At 38.7% G+C, this 22,592-nt stretch overlaps 1 protein-coding gene across 2 annotated transcripts in view; it reads right to left on the reverse strand.

The window, feature by feature from the left end:
* The window catches only part of CERS6 (ceramide synthase 6), a 117,736-nt gene that overhangs the window by 31,391 nt on the left and 63,753 nt on the right, over positions 1-22,592 (reverse strand). For both annotated transcript variants that reach the window (XM_069861164.1, XM_069861163.1), the window contains exons 5-6: positions 4,464-4,514; positions 256-348 (exon numbers count right to left, since the gene is read on the reverse strand). In XM_069861164.1, the coding sequence (XP_069717265.1) occupies positions 256-348; positions 4,464-4,514 (144 nt within the window). The remainder of the gene's footprint in view (positions 1-255; positions 349-4,463; positions 4,515-22,592) is intronic.

A 22,592-nucleotide genomic window follows, 5' to 3' on the forward strand; every position in this document is an offset into this window, starting at 1 on the left:
AGCTGCTGCTACTTCCCCTTGAATATTTGATTACTCCAGGCTCTTCTTCCCATGTGCAGAAAAAACCCACATCACAGTAACATGAAACAGAGAAGACAAGCACTTCCACACCAGTTTCTCAGTGGTGAATATCTGCAAGAGGCGGTGACTAGAAAGAATTGTATTTCCAGTTCACTGCACAGGTAATACAGGTATTCCTCAGGTCAAGAAAGATAAGTTTAAAGCTTTCAATGTTTTTAGTTTCATTGTTCTTACCTTTCTTTTGATGTCAATGAATTGAGAAAACATTAAGGACCAGTAGAATGACAATTCAACTATGTAGTAATAATGAAGGTCAGGCATCAGTGGCTGAAAGATGGAGATGAGAAAAGGTTAATAGAGTCTAACTGACTAGAGGCAGCTGAGGTCTACAGAAGACATGTTTAATAACATAGGGATTACTGAATTATACATAAGCATCCTATGTAAGAAAAATTACGGTGGTTGCCTCTTTCAAACTTTGACGGCTCTGGAAAAATAAAGCTCCCCAACCTACTCTCCTCTTATCTTCTCATCTTGACAGTACTATAATAGTGTAATACCAAAAAATTATGATGCTGTCCATTCAGGACCTAGAACATACTAAGTTCTGAATACTCCTAACTCTGTTTTGAAAGATTACTTGAAATGTCTTGCTGTACATCAGTAATCTGGATTTAAAGCACAGCAAAAGAAACAATGCTAGAGCAGATTCAAACAATGTTAGTATATAACCTCATCTGCTCATGATGAAAATGTGAACTTTAAACAGTGTTCTTTCTAACATAAAAGCCTACTTTTAAAGAATGTAACCGTTTCCTAGGAACATATTAACATTTGGAAAGAAGAAAATAAAACTGAAAAAAAATTACCCAGGCGTCTTGTTTGATAAACAACATGGCTGTACAGATATTTAAAAGTAAAAGAAATGACAATAATAAGACACAGTAACTTAGGCACAACCAAAACCAACCTGGGGTAACTGCAAAGAAGGTAACTGGTAGCTTACATAGGCTGCTTAGCCCCCAGCCCAAGACAGCCACCCCTAGGAGCTACTCTAATTTCCATACGATCGTGCCCCCCTGCTTTTCACATCTTCTATTGCAGCAACAGAGACAGGCACTGGAAACGGAGACGCTCCTAAGGGCATCTCCTGACAGATGAGATGAACCATCCCCAGAGTAGTTTGCACTGCAACTATGAGCTATTTCCATTGGCAAGAGGCATTTCAGTTGCCTCTTTTTTTTCCATTCTCTTCTGCAGACCAGTTCTTTGCAGCTGGAAAACAGCCCTTAGATGCCCACTGAATGCTCTGTGTGGGTTACTTAAATATAGGCATATGATTATGCTTTATGAAAAATGTGCACCCTCAAAATCAATCTTTTCAAGCCATATCTTGGGCCAATAATAATCCATTTTTGATTTAGTGAGAACAACAGTAAGCTTTTAATTAGGTTTAATTTAAAAAAAAAGGAAAGGAACATGAGTTAGCAATGAACTGTGACTATTATACTCATTATTGCAAGAGAACTCACCGGGGAAAATTTTTACAATTAAGACTGTAAGCTCAGCGGCTTTCTTAACAATAGCATTAGTATTTCTAAACCCGTATATAACGATAACATCGCAGGAATTCTAAAGATATCATGGTTTCCCTCCATGAAAGGATCAATAGTGTATATTTAACTTAGTTTAAATGCTAGCATTTAGCTCTCCATAGACTTCAATAGGACTACTCTGTGCTTATGGTTGTCACCCAAATGATCCAATGACTCCATTAAGTCTGGATGGATTGCTGCAGTGCAGTGCTGAGTAACTTACAATGGATTTGTAGCAAATGAGATCAGAAATGTTATCCAGTAAGAAGAAAAACCAAACAAACCAAAACCTCAGTACTTAATTACTTTGCACCCAGTAGACATTTTTATCAAAATCATTGTCTTGGAGATAATGACTTTTATATGATTTGATTTCTGTTGGACACTTGTTTCCACTAGCAGCATAACATTAGATACAGTAAGTTTAGTTGCCACCCTCCAAAAATTGTAATTAACTTTTTGAATTACATCGTTCTTCTGATAATTCTGGTATATATATGTTCTTTAACCAGTAAGATTCATGGTCTCGTGCATGTAATAACACAAAAATGGTAGAAAACAGGAATGAAAGGCACTAGTGATTGCAGCCATATCAGTTCTGACAAGCGATTGTTCCTCCTTTGAGGGATGAAGATTCAACACTTCCCAATTCAATTTCTGCTGCTGCTTCCCTAATGTTCATCCTCCAGTGCTTGGGTGTAATGCAAATCATTATTTCTTCTAAGGTTAAATGATCGAATTCCTTCAGCCTTTCTCAGATTAAGATTTCTTGTTACTCTTGCTGAACGATCTCCACTGATCTATATCTAATAGATATACAAACTTCAAAAACAATAGAACCCAAACCTAAACATAGCTCTCCTCTTCAGCCTGTCCAGGGCTGTTCAATGTCACAGGGAATCCATGTGTATTTCTGACTACACTCTTCTTTACCCTTTCCAGTCCAGTAATGACTTTTTTTTTTATTTCCCATTCTTTTAGGGAATAAAAAAAAGGGGCGGGGGGAGGGGGAGTGGGGCAACAAGCCCTAGAATGTTTGACTCCTTAAATTGCAAACTCATGACTGGAACTTTTGGAATTCAATGTCAACTATAAATGGATAGCAGTTAGTACATCTCAATGGTCCTTATAAAGATTCCTAGATGCTGAATGAAAAACAAACAAAAGAAGCTCAGGTTTAGAATTAGAATTTAGACTAATTAAAAAAGCTACCAAAATTTATCTTCAAGAGTTACTAAAATTTTTAAAGAGTATCTTACTAGTTCGCATTTGAAACATTTGTTAACTCTGATTTATAACAAAAGGAAAAATTATACTTCACAACTTTAATCTCCTGTTGATGCCTCCTGTTACAAAAAGGGTATTAAGGAAAGAGGTGGCTCTTCGCTTTCCCAAAAGGGTTTCCAAAATCCATTTCTAACCCATATACATGATGCTCTGTTCCTCAAGAGGGCTATCTTACTCTTATTATCAATAATAATAAATGGGAGTATGTCTTACTGTTAATAATAATACAAGAGATCGTTTAAGTAATACACTAATCCTCACAACGTCCATGTTGAAAGTTATTTCTATGAGATGAGGAGGTAAAATGAGACAGTGGCATGGCCAAGGCAGAGTTCAGGAAAATCTTTTCTGAAAAATACATTGACTTCTTTTGAGCAGGTTGACTGCTCTGTTTAAATACATCCCATACTTCAACAACTATGTCCAGTAGCACAAACTAATGGAAAGCACAAGAAAGGCTCCTCAAAGCTTTAAAAACCACCAAACTAATGGAAAGCACAAGAAAGGCTCCTCAAAGCTTTAAAAACCACCACTCAGATAATGGTAGATAGAATTTCTACTCTTCTTCTTCCACTTATCCTCCTCCTTTGCCCCTGGCAGAACAGTTTATGGAGTTGTAAGGCTGAAGTTAGTCCTGGTGTTAGTGCAGCACCTGCCTGCCACTGAAGCAAGTGTGCTGCTGTGAAAGATGGCCAGAACTTTGACCTAGGAATTAACTATTCCTGGAACTAGTTAAAGCCTTAGCAGTACAGAACAGAATAAATATACTGTTGTTCTTTTGAAGAATGTTTTAAGGAAACCAAATTCCAAATTCGAGCAAAATATTTTTTGAGGACTGAAAGAGGGAATGAGCGCAGCAGGACTTAACTTGAAAGGGCAGGTTTTCTTTAACAGTGGCATTCTTCTCCTTAGTAAAGGAGGTAAATGGCTTAAGCTCTTTCTTTGAAGCTAAGTTATATACTTTGACCTAGAACAGAGAGAAAGGCTGATGCTTTTTGAATCCATGAAAATACAGACATTGCTGAAAATAAAGACTTGAAAACATTCTCAATTCTCTAATAATTTTACCTCCTTTTATTGTAAGCTTCCACGAGGGCAGGAATGGATAGTCGCTATTCAAGTACTTAAAGGAGAAACTTACCTTCTCTCTTTAGACTCCTCTTTGATCATACCAGCTGCTGAGCATTAAGTCTCACCCTGTGCACAGTATGAGCTATGAAAACTATACAGGCTTTTTCCATCCTGCTGAATATGGGGCTTTGCTAAAACCTTCAGCATCCTCAGAACTTTGTGAGACTCGATCATTCTACTGCTGCTGCAGATGTCTGATTGCAAGGTTAGATTTCCCAGATCTGTTTCTAGATCCTGTGTTTCAAAACAGGTGTGACAACTGTATTCATCATTCCCATCTTGAACTCAAGGAAGATGGGCAGCATCTAGCAATGCTGCACAATGACAAATAGTCTATTCACACTAACATACTGACACAAAGCTCCACTATAACACAAACAGCTCTGCAGACCTCTCATACTTGTTCTTAGGCAGCACTGTAACTTTTACCTGATATGGATACCCGTTCCAGCATTGTCTGGTATTCCAGAGCCAGGGTGTCTGAGAGAGAAAGAAAAAAAAAAAGGTCTGTACACACCACTTTGGGTAAGGTAAGTGTATATGGTTAAAACAAATGAAGGACAAAACTACAGGGACAGCTTAAAATTTGCCATTTTTTATAGAGGCTATGGAAACTGAATACAACAAGGGGATTCCCTCCAAATTTCACAGCATAAATTAGAGCAACTTGCCTGTTCACAGAGATTTTTGGTTGGTGCACCATGACCTTATATTTATAGCTTTTGCAGGAGTGCAGGCTGAACATAATCAGCTGGTGCTCAGGTGGTTAGATCTCACGTTACCTTCTCAATAGTACAAGAAATCTTGGCTTTCAGCTGCTCACATATTTCAAAACACCCCCTGCATGTGCTGTTAGGTATAAGCATCCTTCCATAGAGGATCCATCCTTCATCTTAGCCACACCAGCTCAAGACAGCAAATCATACCTTTTGCTTTCCTGGCTGAAGATGTGACCACCCAGAGATGATAGATCTCACTGTCATAAGGAAAATACTCTGATACCATAGACCAACATGAAAGGTACCAGAGATAAATTTATTGTAGCATGCATGTACAGACTCTTACATTGCAAAAAGCTGGGCAAACTAAAAGACTTGGGGACATGCGCCTCTGTTGCGCTTTCTATTTCTTTGCTGCTTGCACAAGACATATGTGATTATTTCTCTTTCAATGCCATGAGAGAACCTTTCAAATATTTTCTTGTAAGCAGGTTTTTTCTCTCAGAGTTCTTTAGTTTTACCTCCTTTTCTGAGCAACTGAGTGGACTTGAGATGGAAAACACCCTATGGGCAAGCTCTTCTACCCAACACACTCAATCATTAAGTATTTCCACACTGGGTAACAGGAACATGACCAAATCAACAGCTACCAAGCAGCCACACTTCCCTTTCTGTGCATGAGCAGGAATAACTCCTTCCAGATACGCACGTCCAACAAAGCACAGCTGCATCTCAGGTCCTGGCAGCATCTGGACTTTGAGAAGCACATGGCTACAGTACAAGTACCCACCCACAGGGTGTCTTGCTAGAAACACGAAAGAAAACTGTGGATTCAAGATCTTCATACAACTCCTTTACATAATCTTGACTGTTCTACATCCAAGCACAATGGGGACAGAACATCATTAATAGGTCTCCTGGATTAAGGCACGAATACCCTTACAGCATTAAGTGCTTCCACTTGATTACATTTTTATTCAAATAAATCCTCATTGCGTGAGAGGCAGCATTTTCTTGTTTTCACCATCAGCTGGAGCAGGTCAGCTTAGGCAAAGCATAATAACAAACTCATGCAAAACACAATGAGTGAGCGTCAAGCCAAATAAAATGAACACTAAGCAGAATGTTAAAGCCCCAGGGGGAGAATCAAGCTGGTATATTCTTTGTAAGCAGGAAGGATTTGTACCATATCAAAAGACAAGATAAATGTTATCCAGAATTATAGCCCAATTCCCAATTGATACTTAAGTTCTAATTGTGATTAGTCTTACAGAAAGTTCCTATAGCCTTGGTTAACAGTGATGTAATATAATTGCTAAAGGCTCTCCCTAGTTATTTTTTAATTTGTCCTTCACACAGGAAGTAAGATAAAATAAAACTTTCACAACTACACCCCAGTGCTCGTGAAATGGAAAGGAATAATTCTTACAGTAACCAGAGCAATATAGCAGTATTTAAAGTAACAGACCACCTAAATCTTCTTACATGCCTCTCAACAAGGATGCTGTAAGAATTATTAAAGTCCATCCAATTTTCTCCTTCTCTCTATTAGGAATAATTATTTCACTGAAGCAATTTTTTGTTCAAACACCCCCACAGGAGTTACCGCACTGAGTTCTCATTTCATGCAACAAAAAAGGTCTTTGGAAACAGCCATAGCCCCCCTGCAACTGTTACTATGGTATAGGATCTACTAGTATACAGAATCTAAAATATTTCTGTCTGATGGCTATCTAAATTAGATCCATCCAAAAACTGCAGGATAATACATAGTTTTAGCCAGGTTTGAAAAGGTGTAACTGTCTTTTCCATCAGATTCAACATGAGATAAGAGATGCTACCTACCCAATTATTTTGCTACCTAAATTACAGATGCTAGCAAAAAATGCACATTTTTCTCTTTCAAGTATTATGACATCTTAAGGCTTTTTCAGAGAGACACCTGCTGTAGAAGCTGCAGATACAGAGGTTTATGTGCAATTAAAATGCTGAATACTAAATAAAATAGGCTTTGCTGGAGGAAACCATAACCACAAAGCCTGAAAGGACACTACAAACTGACAAACAATATAATACATGCAATAAGCCTTTAAGACCAATACACTGCAGAACATCTGCCTCTTCTTAGCCACATAAGGCTCAGAAACAAAACGCCTTCTGCATGCTCAAGCAAAATGCTTCTGACGAGCTGCTTGGAAACCTAATAGATCCTATGTGGGCAACAGCAGATAAGCCAGCAGGGTACCTACACCACCTTCTTATCTCTCTTTCTTCCCCAGTCTCCCCTCAACTTGCCTTGGAGGGTTTTAGGGAAGAGGTCAAGAAAAAGCATAGTTTAAGCACAGCCTTCCCCTCTGACCTCCACAATGAAGTCTTGGACTGAACCTAACTCCTTCATGAAGACCATGGTTATAATTGGAGCAACAATCACCTTGTTTAGTCCTCTCTGAACCTCACAACTGTGGGATACTCTCTGCAGGCTACAACACGAGGGAGAGAATCTTAAAAAAGCCCACACAGTCTGCAGTGTGACATCTAGACACACTGGTGAAAGGTGGAATAATCAGAAAGGACCCAATATCAGCATCCTCAGGGATCAGCTGAGCCCTGCGTGTGCTCACAGGATATATCTGTGTACGTTCTCATACCAGTCAAGCTCACCGTGGAATGGAGACCAGCTCTTGCTAAAAAGTCCCATGATACACAAGGAGAAAGGGTCAGTGACTTGGCTTTGCAACAGATCATTTTTTGCTAAACACAAAAAGTGCGCTGCTACGCTTGCACTGTCTGTTGAATATCTATTTTTCCATTTTACTTCTTGTTCTTGGTATATAACCTCCAAGGAATGGAGGAACCTGAGTAGACTGAAGAAGAGAGGAAATTCAAACATCCTGATAACAAAAAGGCATCCTTAAGCTGAAAATGGAATACTGAAAGAGTTCAGTACCAATTACGTCAGGCACAAAGCACCCTGCAATACTGATACTCTCCCTTACAGAACATAAAGGAGTTAAGACAGAAACTGAAGCTTTACTGCACTTTGGTCAGTATCACTGACAGAAGAAAATGAAACAGCTGTTGTATCTGCTGTCATTTAAGGTATTCAGGAACAAAGCTCTATTATTTTTGTTTCCATACAGGAGTATCTGTCAAAAGCTCCATCACACCTGCCTCCAACTCTGTGATTAAAGGGAGTGGTTTTAAAGAACGCCTTCAGAAACCAAACTGCTCTTGAGACAAGGGAATGATGACGATAGGGAAAAAAAGAAAAAAAGGAAGAAATGATCTGAGATGAATGGACACTTAGCCAGAAGCCTCGGGTTGTTTTGCATCTGTTGCTTCATTCACTTATCTTTAGAGAAAGCTTCTAACTGAGCCTTGGCTTTAAGACACTCCAAAGCAATGGAAATATGCCTGTCTTGTTCAAAGTGCTACTAGTACCTAGTATGTGAAAGGTCAATTTTGATAGTCAACGGAGGGGGAAAAAAGGTAGTACAATGAAAACCCTTCCATTTGTGATCTGTTCCCTAGACTGCTGATTTGGCCAAATGGTGGGTTTGCGTGTATTTTATCAGAGAGGCAACATGATGAAGTATTATTTTAAAATAACAAGGTAAATTTTGGTTCATCACACAGTAATAAAAATAACCAAGAACATTCCACTCTCACCCATATCTACCCAGCAGAACCCACTGAGTATAGGAAACACACTAAGACCATAGGCTACCTTCTCAAAGAGTTACACGTCACCACTGCGTACTTTCCCATACTGTCAGCAAGCCAGCCATCAGGCAGATGTGTGTGTATCAGGCATGTCACGGATGTAAGTGAATTTCATGCACATTTTATGGAATCAGCTTGTGTCTGTAGATATAAATATATATATACACACATTGGTCACATACATTGGCAAAATAACTGCTTTTGGGCAGCTTAAGTTACTTCTGCAGCTTGTCTCACTGCACATCACAGTATCAGCAATGAATAATTTTTCCTTGCACCCAGCAAAACTAGAAACCCTAATGTGCAAGTTGTGCCCAAAACCACAGGAGCTGCTTCACCTTTGGAAGTGTGAGCTGATAGACAAAGAAGAGATTTGCAAATGAATACAGTGTTGCCAGCACTCATTTTCTACTTTTTTGTAGTCCACAAACTTGAAACAAGTAACATATTGAATAAAGGCTTCCAGAAGTGCACCACTGAGCAAAACCTAGCCCTCCACAGAGTAGCTTCTGCCTTGGCAGCTGGGAGTATTAGATAGAGCTGTTATGCATCTGATTTACTCCTGAGCACATGGTCATGTTTTAACTCCCAATGGGGCTCTTCCTAAATTCCCAAATAAGTAAGAAAAATCTTCTGACTCTTCTAGCTGATAAAGAAACACAACCTGCCTGCTGTTTTTTTCTTTCTTACATGCTGCAGAATACAGTACGTCAAAATCCAGGAACATTATGACAGATTCCCTGCATCTCACAGAAACCTACTGATGCTCAAAAACACAATTCAAAACAAAATGAGACATCCTTTTCAATTTTAAAATTTTACATTGCTTTTGCAATTAAAAAGCTTTTGACCCTCTAAAAAAACCCCAGCAAAATAGAGAAATTCGCGATGCGTGTCCTCACTACTCCACGATTTGAAAAAGCCAAGATTTTATCTGACTTGTTAATGCATTTGGATACAGCTTTATATAATTTGTTTCTGACAGCTACAAGCAATATTAAGTGAAATAGAAATTAGCACGATTAATTGAAGTCAGGATAATACATAGTTTTGGCAAAGTTCTACCCAGCTCATTTATTTTGGGCTGACACAACAAAAACGTTTCAAGGTATTCGTATCTCTCCTTTCATCAAACTACAGCAGATCCTTGCTTTTCATGGAAACAAGTGGTACAACCGAGGCCAGAAGATTTTGTCTTGATTAGCATCTACTTAGCCCCTCAAATGCAATGGTGCAATTTGCTTTTGCCCCTAGACCTAACATTCACTGTTGGATATAGATGTATGAAGTACAAAATACACATTCTTTTCCTCAACAGCAGCTGCAGACTCCCACCACAGGCAGAAGACGATCTGCTCATGTGGACCGACACCTCACCATACCTGTTCTGAGCATTACAGCTTATCTACCTAAGACTGCAATTGTAACAGCAGGGGATGAGATTGCAATCTTTCTGTTGACTGTAAAATACAGAAATATTTAACGCTTTACACCTCTTTTTTACTATCTGTAGACTGAAAATTACAGGTTTTTAGCAAACAGGACCTTTCATAACATCAGCAGGTGGCCAATTATTCCTAATTAACAGTTGGTTTTGGATGCTGGGTTGTGGTGAGTTTTTTTGCATTTGATCTTCTACATGCTTAAATTGAACAGTATCTCAATGTTCACTTTTTTACCAATTATGGCCACGGATTATAGCAATGTTTTCTTTTTCAAGGTATTAATAAACATTCCTCTTGCACATCATCTGCTTGAATAAGCACCCACTCAGAGGAGAATTACTTGAATTACTTGCTTTCTTTTTCTTTCTGCAACACCTGCATCCTCTTGGCATGGTATGCTGAATGGCTCCTGACGTTAGAGAGAAAGTCAGATTACCAGGCGGCACAAAAAGTATATTTCTGTAGTTTCCCATGACAGGGCCTCCATGCTCTGGTATAAAAATAACTCCACCCATTTATGGTGAAACAGAGAGATTTTTCAATAAATTAAACTCTTAGATGCAAATTTCATAGTGATCATGGGTTTCTTCCCCATTTTCTAACTTAACTCAATGGGGATCAGTATAAGCGTAGACTACTGCAGCCTTTCTCTCTTAAGGGAAGTACATATCCACGAAAACATTTGCTTCTGCATATAATGTACAAATGAATGCACTTTCTTCCCTCTTAACTACAGAAAAACTTCTTTGTATTAATTGTTGCCAAACAGGTCACAGTTCTACAAGTCACAGAAAGTAACCTTTATTTTTTCATAAGTACCAATATTTTGATCATTTTTTCTTCGCAGCAGAAAGAAAATGTAACTCTGCTGCACTTTCCCTGATTTTTAGAAGATGATTTATAAAGGAACAACCATGACATTCTGAGTCAGCTTTTCAAACTTTCTGTCACCTTCCACTAAGCTTGCCTGGCCTCCAACGGCTTCAGATTTATGATGTCTTGGAAACTTTATGCGATTACCTAGAAATATGTGGGGTTTTTGTTATCCTTCAAAGATTACCCTTTATTAGACAGGATCTGATCCATGCTAGCAGAATCCCTTGCTATTATTGTATTTGTTTTGCTACTAATTAAGAATTTCTCATACTAAAGTCTCACTGATTTAAAAAATACATCAGCTCGTTTCCAGCCTCTACTGGCATTGAGGGCACAACCTCAGTAGCAAATGATGCCAACAGCCCTGGCTGGTATTGCTTACAGTAGGATGAACAGTGGAATAAACCTACTCTTTGCCAGCAGCAGTGTTTTCTCACTTCAAAATTAAGTATATTTCCCTCTACCCACAAAATCACTAAGTTCTGACAAAACACTACGCTGGGAACAAAGAATTCAGCAAAACAGGAAAAATCCATGGCTACTATTTTGCATCTACTTCTATGTGTTCTTCCTCCCAGTAACTGGTGATCTGGTTTGGAATGCAGTTGCATCAGAAACTTGTTCACAGCCCCCAAGCCATCATTCATATTTCTTGACACAGTTAACAATAGAAGTCAAGACAATGCGACATGTTCCCGATGAGCCTCCTGAGGTTCCCTTCTCATATATTGTGACTTAGCAAGCTTTTAGAAGTTTCTGCAGAGCTTTTGTTTTCTCTAGAGTTTAATGCTTTGTGTCTTCAACAAACAAGGTGTTAGGGGGAAAAATGCTTCTGCAACAAAGATCACTCAGCCTTTCCTCTCAGCATTCTGCACTGCTGACTTCTAAATATAATTAAAGTGATACTTCTACTAATCGGAAACTATAAAATATGTGGAAGGATGCATAAAAAGCCAACATTAACAACAATCACTGGAAGATGCACTTGACATTTCAAATGCAAATGTATGTGTGTGAACAAAAATATTTTTAGAAAAAAAAGAATTCAAGTTTGGATTTACTTATATAAAATCATCTCCAGAAAGGTAGAGTAAGCTCCATGCACCATATACATCCATTTTCCCCTTTAAAAATATGATGTACAGAGACCCAGTGTTTATATCTTGTGTAATTTCAACTTCTAAATGATGTGGAAAAACAAAGATGGCAAAAGGAACACATAATCCTAGAGAATCTGGAAGGATTCTAATATTGCAGCAGGACATGCATTTTACAGATGTAAAACACTCCAGCTGGAGAGGCTGGCGGCTCTCCTGTCCCCTTACCAGGCTCAGCTATCACAATGTTTGCTCTCCCTTGCGTACCATCTTCCTCTGACACTTTCTCTGCTACTTACTTCGTAGGAAACAAAAGGTTTTAAAAATTTTTGCCTTCATGTGTAATAGTAACATTTCCAAGGACTGTTTTTGTCATGAGTAAGTAGGGCAGCTCAGACCAGCTGAAGATCTATATAAATGTTGTAGAGGCCAGGCTAAAGTTCCTATTCATTTGCAGGCAGCAGGTTTCCCATTTCCCAGTAACACTACTCAACAAATTTTGCAGTCGCTTTATCTTCGCAGTAAGAAGAATGCATAAAAAGTAGTGGACACATCCAGCTGAGCACTCCAGATGCCTGACAACCCTTTGGTGCAGCAAAGCAGCTGTAAATCCATTAGCTTTACAGCTACCTTGCATTTTTTTTTTTTTTTGATCACAGAGCCAGAGCACATCTATTAGCCTAGAATCTGCATCTAAGAGGATATTTATGAATTTATTTCATTAAAAGAGATAACATGCAACTGTAGGTCTGCAGTTAGTTCGCAAAGAGAGAGTGCTGATGTTTACACTTGGCAAACCACACCTTGGTAAGAGGGTGGCCTGTGTGCAATTATACCTTTAATAGATCAGTAAAAATCACAAGAGCAAATTACTAAAAATATAAATAGGGCAGTTCACCTCTGGCAGATTGCTGCAGAACTGCCTAAATTCAGAGTACTCCTCATTTTCCTACAGCTTCAACAAAACTCCAGGGTTTCCAGTGCTCTGTGCTCTGATACGACGGTTACTCAAAGGCCTACAGGAAAGTGGTTAATAATTAAACTCATAATTACATATCTACTTCGTGTAATTATAGCTACTATCTGTAACTGCTCTGTTGGAAGAGTGCATCTGTCTGACTTCGGGCAGCTGCTAACTTCCACGCCCTGTGCTGATGGGAAGCGTTTACCACATCCTTCATCGTATTCCTGATGCTGACTTTTGGAAACACCCAGGGATCTGCTTTCTATTGCAGCATTCAGTGTGTGCCATAAGCATTTGTTTCACTGACATATAACATCTTCAATCACTGCATGCAGCCCACAAAGGGAAAGTTGATTTTTAATAACAAAAAACCCAACTACTTATTAAGTAAGCACTGAGGTTCAATTTCACATACAAAGCCAGACGCTTAAGATTGTGGTATTTATGAACCTACATTGCCTACTGGAAAAAAGACGTACAGAAAAAAACCCCAAACAAAAGCCCCCTCCATCTTCCACTCCTCCAATTGCTACGTTTTGCAGCACCTTTGTATACGCACACTGCAGCAAGGTCTCAAAATCATCTCTGACAGACTGAAAATTAGAAACATTACAACTGCAGTATTTGTAATAGGAAATATGGGATTTCTGTAGTTCACAGGGCCAAAGTTTATCTTGAGAGAGGCAAGAGCATTTGAATCACACAGTGACATGACAGGCAACTGGTGAGGAAGCCTTTAAGCAGTGCACTTCCAGCTGCACCAGTGTGATGGTCACTAGGTAGGGACACATTTCTAAGCACTTCAGTCACTGGGCACAGCTGCAACGAGGCACAACCCTAAGCAACAAGGAGTAAGGACAGGCTGAAGTAGTGTCTTCCCCTCCCACACCTGCAACCACTGGATTTTTCTGACATTAATGCATATATAATGCATCAGGGCAAATTCACCTCTGGGCCTGCAGGTGTATTTACTACTGAACTACTTCTTGGTGTATTTAATAATGCCACAAGTACTACATACTGCCAGGGCTTTTTGCCCAGTGAGAAAATATCTCCCATCTTGCATCTTCCTTAAACGGATTGAGAGTGATGGAAAATGTGAGTTAATTACTTAATTAATATAAAACCACAGTTTGCAAGAATCCTTTCCTGCTTTGTTCTGAGTCACTGGCCATGATAACATTTGCTTCACTAGAGCAAAGGAAGACAGCAAAAGTAATTTTGAAAACCTTTAAAAAAGTCTAAGCCTACATAAAATTTTACATCTATTTCCTTGATGGTTTCACACTTCCTGTCCAGCTGAGGAAGTGCACAGGTACAAACCTCTTGTTGTTCCCATTTGTCATCCTTCCAGTGGATCTATTCGGATACAACTTGTGGTGTTCTATTAAAAATCTGGAGTAAGAGTAGAAATAGGAGCAGAGAAACAATGCTTGTGTCTCATAACTGCTAGATTTGTATCAAGTTTTAGTACAAAACCATAAAAAGTAAATTTTGGGCACAGCAAAAACCTAGAGTAACTAGGCAAGAGGACAGAGAGGTTGCTCTCCCTCCATTTCTTGAGTCTACAAATCTTGGGAATGACAACGACAAACAGGAAATCCCTGGTGATACTCCTTAAGTCACATATGAGATAATATTAGTTAAAAACCAGAAGCAAATTCTGTATTAGATTTTAGCTTAAAGCAGTATTTCCACATGCTAATTTCTGTCATTTGGCAACAGCCAGTAGCTGAGACCACCAACAGGCAGAAGAAAGCTCTGAGAGGGTATAATGGGGTAACACTAGAAGGCAATATAATATAACACACCCCCCCCCCCATCATACATTTAACTGATAAGTTTCCCTTCCCTACTATTTCAAGTGAAGTGAGGCAGCCTTATGACTCAAAATCCTTACAGTGTGAAAATACATTTTGTTCTAAAAGCTATAGTAGCTTAAATGGGGTACAGCTATCCTGCTCCAAGTCACTGCCTCAATAGTGAGTTCAATTCAATAATGGCACCTCAAAGCACCAGGCAGATTATTAATAACCTGCTCTTACATCCAAACATGTACTCTTTGCTCAGGTTCAATTAGCTGTGGAAAATAGGACTGATTCATTCATCTGAATAGCAAAACGTTAAAAGCTCCTGGCAACAGAGGAACGCTATGCTAAATACCTTGCTACAGGTATGAATGAGCCACCTTAGTTTCCACATGTATTAAAACCATTTTTTTAATAAAAATGCCAAAACAAAATGTTCTGGGGAGTGCTTCCTCAAGACCTGCCATTTTTACGTATAGGATACCGAAAACCTTGTATCTTTCAGAAAGCTGGGCTGCCAAGAAGACAAATACTGTGCTGAAGTCAAAATTGGCAGCCAGTCAGCTGGGGGACACAAGGTCTGGTGGCCCTTCTTCACTGGCCAGAACGTCAACAGTGTAATGTACAAGTAGTAAAGATGGCTCCGTACCAGCCTGGCTCTCCAAACTGCTTGATTGCTGCTATTACCAAATTAGGAATATCATTGATATTCTCCTTTTGCTTGTTTCTTTCAAAAACATGCTGTTTCCTTTCAGCCACAAACAAATTCTGCCAGCCAGCTGAGCTGTGTCCTCTTTCACCTGATGCAGTTTTTATCTTAACTTCAAACAGCTTACATAATAAATTATTTCTTATGCTGCCTGGCCTTCTCTTCATTGTCCAAAATGCATTCAGTTTTCCTTGTTGATGTACATTGAAGTGTTGGAGTCATTTAAAATTAGGTTTCTCCACTGACTTTGATCTTTCTCACAGCATGACTCACGATTTATATCTCAGGCATCCAAAGCACACTATTAATCTCTCCTAAATGCTCTAACAAATTTTTATTCCCTTTTGAAGAGATATATGAAACAAACTCTTTTTCTATTACATGGGATCTAACTTTGGTCTTACTGGAAATCTTTTCTACTCATGATGCTTATTTAAAAATATAACATGGCATTTCCCCTTTTTCACAACAGCATCCTTCAGGAGACTCTGGCACAAGTGATTTTTTCTGCTCGCACAGTGCATTAGAAATTGTTTTCTTTAGCACCTAATGCTCAAACCTACTTTAACAGAAAGAAATAAGAGTATGATTGCATTTAAACATCCCAAGTTATCTTAGCTTAAAAATTTTCATCACTTACAGATACTCAGCAATTTGTTTTCCAACTAAAAAAAAAACATAATCAAGAAAAACAAAGTCCAAATCAATTTTACAGCAAGTACAATCTGCCAAAGGCAGGCTTCATTTCCTGCCTGAGTGGCATATGTATCACATTATCCCTCTGTTAATAGCACAGTAAAATATCAAATATCAGCATCGTGTCAAAAGGGCTCCAGAGTGGCCTCTGACATTCTTCATTTAAATGAGAGTATTTATCCAGTATTCAGGCAGATAAGCTTACTGAACAAAAGGAATGACAAGGTTTCAGTAGCAGATAATAGAATGCCCTTTCAGGTATAACATGGGAAGGAAAAATCACAACAGATGCAGACCAGAGTAGAATAAGTGCCCAACTGAATGCCTGCCTCAAATAATTCAAGAATGAAGGAGACAGAGGGCAGTAGCAAGGGCTCTGGAGGCAAACTCCCTGCTTCCTCTGTTGCCTAGAGTCAGTTCTGGTTTAAGCCAAGGTGGCAGTTATTAAACAAACTCACGCTTTGGTATCTCAGTGTTAAAACCAGAAAAATTTAGCCTGGTTTAAGTAGTCTCCTTATAAGAAACAGACAATCAGATATATTCCAAACAGTGATGTGAATGTTTTCAAGATGCTATGTTTCTTGTATTATTCTGCTCTGAAAAATATCCAGAAGCATTAGCTGCATGGAAAAGAAGATGCAGCAATTACAACAAAAGGAGATGGAAATGATAATCGAAATACTGACCATTCTGATGCAGCTTGTCTTTTTCTGTTCCAAATGACCTAGGTAACGTGCAATGAGTACTGGAATAGCCTTCCAATAGCTGAGAAACAGAATCAAGTCTGTTCTACTGCTAGAAAGACCAAAAAATGTCTAGAACACTGGACATTTCCAATACAGCAATTTATTTTTCAGTCTGTCAGCTGCTGATGCTTTGCAGTACATTTTTTAAAATATAGTCTAATTCTAGTCAAATTCTACCAAAATTGCTCCCTGCAAATGATGAATCTTTATAGTAACATTAAAAAAATTAAAAAATTAAAAATTAAAAAAGATTCAGCTACCCATTTCTGCCTTGGGGAACTTGGCTATTACAGGTGATCTTTGGCGTAGGATAGCTTCCAGCGTGGCAAGTTTTTAGTACTTTAGGCATGAATGATGTCCTTTTATGATACCCATACAATATTGATGAAAAATAAATTTGTTCCTTATTTCTAATGACAGTTGTAGCCGAGAGCCTGCATGAAGGATACTTTCTTCACATGGGAGAACACTTGTGTGAAGAATCTGAAACTTAATTTCTGCATTCAAACTTTTTTGTTATTTCCTCTAGAACAATATCATTAACATTCTAACTGAAACCTCATTTAAACTGCAATTTGTCCTCTGTTTTGAGATTACAAAAAGGTAGTTTCACACTCCTGAGCTAAATAAAAATCCAGAAGTCCAGGTAAACACACCTGACACCTTTGAATCCATTGGCCTTACAAACTGTGCATTGCTCATAAATCAGAAGCAACGGACCCATTTATTTCACCATTTCTCAATCCAATGCCAACCAAGGGAGTAACACAAGCTTGTTTGAAAGCACAGTCAGAGATTTTCTCTATTAGCAGCTTCACTCCACTGCAGACCTCACAGTATCATGACTTAGCATGCACAGTAACCACAAATACGTCACAGATTCCCAAGTAAGTTAAGCAGTAAAAAGATCAGCTCTGAAACTTTTCATCCAGCTAGAAAGAAGCCTTTTCAGCACTATCTATACAAAATCAGTGACATTAGGAAAAGGAAATTATTCACAGTCATGTTCTACATGAATATTTGAACAGTTCTTTGGAGATGCAGTCACCTTTGCTACCACACAACCACTCTCTCATGAAATTGGAGGGATGACTTCAAAAGCATTTTTAAAAATCACAGTCAATAAAACATTGCAATCAGCATGAGGCTTTTGAAAAGGCTACTACGTGTATCTCCTGTAGATTGACTACGGGGAAGAGTCACTGGGCAACTGAGAAAGACCAGTTGGCTTCAAAGCAGCTGCACCCTGGCTTGCTTCCTCATCACCTCCAGAGCTGATCAAATACAATCGCAACTGCCCTCTGTCTTAATAAAACCACCAGGCAACAGGGCATGGTATCAGCAAGACAGCGAGAGAAGCATTCCGTTCTCACTAACACTTTAGAAATTGCTACGTACAAAGACAAAACTCCTGATTTATTCTCTTCATATTTTAGAAAACTGACAGGAACAAATAACCTCCAGAAAGATTAAAGACCCTCGTGCATGTTTGCTGAATCACAATTGACCTTGAGAGCTAAATCAAAGGTCATTGCTGTTTCTTTGGAAGATCGTGTTGATGTTGAATAAAATAATCAAGGTAAAAAGACGGCAACAAGAGAGGAATGAAACAAGGCAGCCATTTGTAGTCCACAGGAACATGTAAAACCTGCAAACTTACAGGGTTCCCAGATTCAATCTCCAAAATAATAAATACAGTTTTAAAAGGTGGGGAGAAGCAGCATAGTGATCTGAAAAAATAAAGATAAAAGTAAAAAATACTGACATAAGAGGTAGCTGACGAGTATATGGGAAAGGAAAGATTGCACAGAAATACATAAAATTCAGCTTCTCTCCAGAATGGTCCTACCACTCGCAGTGCCACCAAGTTCTGGGCTGCACAAAACAGAAGAACTGACCATGGGAAATGGACCACTTTGACAAACTGGCCTTTCCAAGGGAACTGCAAGGATAAAGCTGTACCTCCTTCCATCTTCAGATAATCCATGAGATTTGCATGCCAATCTTGAGACATAGAAAACAGAAAATAAATGCTCTACAGCAGGCAGAAAACTACCAGACATATCACTCATGTTGGGTGTTCCAAGGTCAGGTCATTCTTTGCAAGGCTACATAAACTAGGTCAGGAGAAGAGAGAAGCAAACAAGTCACCAATCAGACCTATACCTACATAGCTCCATGGAGATACAACTCAACTCTTGGGGGAACAATTAAGAAAAAAATAGCATCAGTGTTAAAAAAAAAACTCACGTAGAGCTGTGAAATTAGAATCTTCCTTGTTTATTAATTTGTGCCTAAATTAAGCTGCTTCATTGATTCAGTGCAGGAATGTGCATAATGTATGCTGAGCATCTCTTGAGCCTGCTGAGACCCTGTATGGCTGAGAAACAAGTGAACAGACTAAAGTGAAAACAGGTCATTCACAATAAAAAAATCTATATACTTGCTTTTTAAAATAGTAAGAGAGATTCAATTCAACATTAATCTTCCAACACTGGAGATAAGAAGTAAATATTATCCCAAGGTTAAGAAAAGTTTCCATTTAAAGTAAAGAAGCTTAAATAGTATAAATGTATATAGAAGTGCTATAGTGATTTTAAATTAATATAAACTCCTCACTTTTCTGGGAGCATAAGAGCTATAACATTACTTTGGCCAAAAGTAAGAGTCCAGCACCTCTTGGAGGTCCTTCAAAACATCTTACCACGAATAACCAGAGCAAATAAGAGTGACAGCAGCTCCATTTTATTAGGTCCTGAAGCTGACTAAAATAAGACATCACTAACTTATCAGCTTAGTGACCAGTGAGAGACAATTCCTTTAAGGAGGATGTGTTTCCAAAACTGTTTTATTGAACAGCTAAAATAACTGGAGGTGTATTTGATGACTCTGAACACGTGATGGCATCCAGAACAGACCCCAGGTTGTTCTGAAAACAACTGATGATGAAGTATCAGTGACGGAATAGATGCACGGCATGGCATACAGTGAAGCTATTAAATAGTTTAATACTTTAATAGCTGCAAAATTTATAGGAAGATAAATAGCAGGAAACTTCCAAAACCAGAATGGTAAATGAGACACCACTCCAGGTAAACATCCCATTGTCCCTGTGTGCTACCTTTATTTCCGACAGAGATATGAACTCACAATCTTCGTCTTGCTCTTCATGCCTCTTCCCCAAGTATAACAACTCTATCAAGTCACTGTGACTATCAATAATATTCACTTCCCTAAGGTTAACAATCTCAATAGGGAAGAAATACAGGTGAACTGTAACACAGAAATGATCTCAAAAACCAGCCACCATACCACAAAGTGACAACGGGGTTTTTTTTGTTTTTCAAACAAAGGTGGTTTGACTTTAGGCTCTAAAATTCTTGACTATAAGCAATGCAAAATGGCATTTACAAATGCTGTACTACTCTCCCAGGGCTGAAATATTTGAATGTATCGCTGTTGCTATTTTATTCCAAAAAGAGGAAAGAACATGCAAACTCAGCTGAGTAGCAGAGCAAAGGCTTGTCACTCACAAAAAAATATAGGAAGCCATATTCTCTCTAACTGCACACAGAAACTGCAGGCCACTAACAGAGCACCTCCTGCTGCCACATAGCAATTGTCTAGATCAGCGGTTAGTACACACACGAGGATAAGCACTTAATTTTGTTCTTTTGAAATATCCTATAGTTTCAAGAAAGAGAAACTCTCATAACAGTGGAAGTGGAGCTCTGCCTCTGGGGTCTTTTTTTTTTTTTTTAATCCATGCTACACTGGCTACACTGCTGGTTTTCCAGCTGCCTTCCACATATTTATGTCACTTCAGTAGGTTTCTGGAGTCAAATTTAGACTTCAATATAGCTTTCCTGTTGTGTTGCAATCTATCTGCACCACTAACAGCTGCAATTACATGGTAGATAGTGTTGTTCTAGGGGAAGACTCCTTAGGACAGGAGAATCTGAACTGACGCTCAAATCAGCTGCATAAATATAGAAGCCTGTTGCACCTGGCTTTTTTTAAACACAGCCACTGCATCCTTGTATTATCAGCCTTGTTTCAATATTAAATTTGAAAAAGAGCAAGTCAAAAGTTGTTTATCCAGGCAAATGGTCCTTTTCCCAATAAGATACCTACATGCAACTTCAGATTCCCAAGCCTCCATATAAACTTTACAAGACTCTTACTGAGGGATTTCATGCTCTTTGAGTTTGTAATTCTCACAGGCAGTTAAAGGAAGGAAACTGAAATATGAAAAGTCACCATATGTCACCTGGAAGCTTTGCTTCCAGATATTTGTAAAGGTTATTCATTCTACAGCATTATACAGATACAGTAAAGGATCAGCAAGCAAGCAACAAGCTAATCCTGAATTCCTCACTGTTTCTTTATCACCAAAGCTAATAATAATTTTCCATTTAATGGGAGCACAATCAGATCATTAACTCTTAATGAGCCAAGACATCATTGATTTAATTGCAAACATTACTGAAGAAAACAAAAATGTTATCTTGTTCCTATGTTAGGGATAACCAAAGCATTCAGTTTAATGTCACTGGAACTTAATGTCCTGGCTTCGATACTAGTGGTGTGCTTTGCAAGTACTTACTTGCATTTGTTTTGTACACATGCAAATGAAACTAATAGTGCTGAAATATCTCAGCTGCATTCAGAAAGGGGAAGAACTTGTAGATATGTGATCAGCATGGAAATATAATTGGCTACTATCTTTTAAGCTTCAAAGATACAAAGAAAGCTGTAGTATATAAGGTACAACACAAAAAAACCAAGACCAATGCTATAACTCAGAACCCAAGAGTAGGAGGGGAGAGACACAGAGATGGTTATATAACACGTTTTAACCTGTCACAGTAAGACAAGGCTCAATTCAATTGCTTCACTCAGTATAAGTGAACACGTGTTCAATTGCAAAGGTGGTCCTACCCTCGATCCGAAAATGTCAATTTGTGCCAGCCCCAACGCTGTCTGTGAAGCCGTTTTTAGTTCTTAAAAACATCACTATGTTTGAGCACCTGTCCTGTTCACCAAAACCAGCTTTCTCTTCCCAAAGATCAAGTTGGTACTCAAAGAAACCTACTTTTTGTAGGCAGAAGATGTGAAAGCAAAACCAATAGAGATCTTCAACAGCCTTTCAGAAAATAATCTGCAGAAATGCTCTGAAGATTGCCAAAACATTGATACAGGCAATTTCTTTGAAAAAAATAATCAAAGTAAACATTTACTCTGGGGAGAGAGTCTGTGGGTGTTCTAAAAGATATACAAAGCTCTCGTAATCTGGGCTTCACTTCAGATGAAGCACTAAAGTACCTGGATGAAAGGACTGGCTTTGGTCCACAGTGCCAAAATGTAGCAAGGCTTGACCTAACACCTCTTTCACAAGCTGGAAAACTAAGATGGGATAGTCACATCTAGCATTTGCCATTTTACAAGAATGGGGAGATGAGGAGTGGATGGGAAGGTGAATGCTTTCTATTAAAGGACTTTGTGGGCCTCTCACTCTTTAGCACCGAATCACTTAAATCTGTGGAGAGCAGTAAGTAACAGAGTTAACAATGAGTAATGACAGAAAACTTCACCTTCTTTTTGAAGGCTGGCATCTCAGCCTGTTTCCTCACGCAGAAGAATAACCATCACCATATCTGCCCTTGAAAATGGTAATATTCGAGGCCAAAAATGAACTGGCTTGAATTCCATCCTACATTTACGTTGGTTTCCACTTCTCATAAAGTATCAGAATAACAGAAGTGACTTCAAATC

This window comes from Phaenicophaeus curvirostris, chromosome 7, assembly GCF_032191515.1.
Source record: "Phaenicophaeus curvirostris isolate KB17595 chromosome 7, BPBGC_Pcur_1.0, whole genome shotgun sequence".
Classification (NCBI taxonomy): Eukaryota; Metazoa; Chordata; class Aves; order Cuculiformes; family Cuculidae; genus Phaenicophaeus; species Phaenicophaeus curvirostris.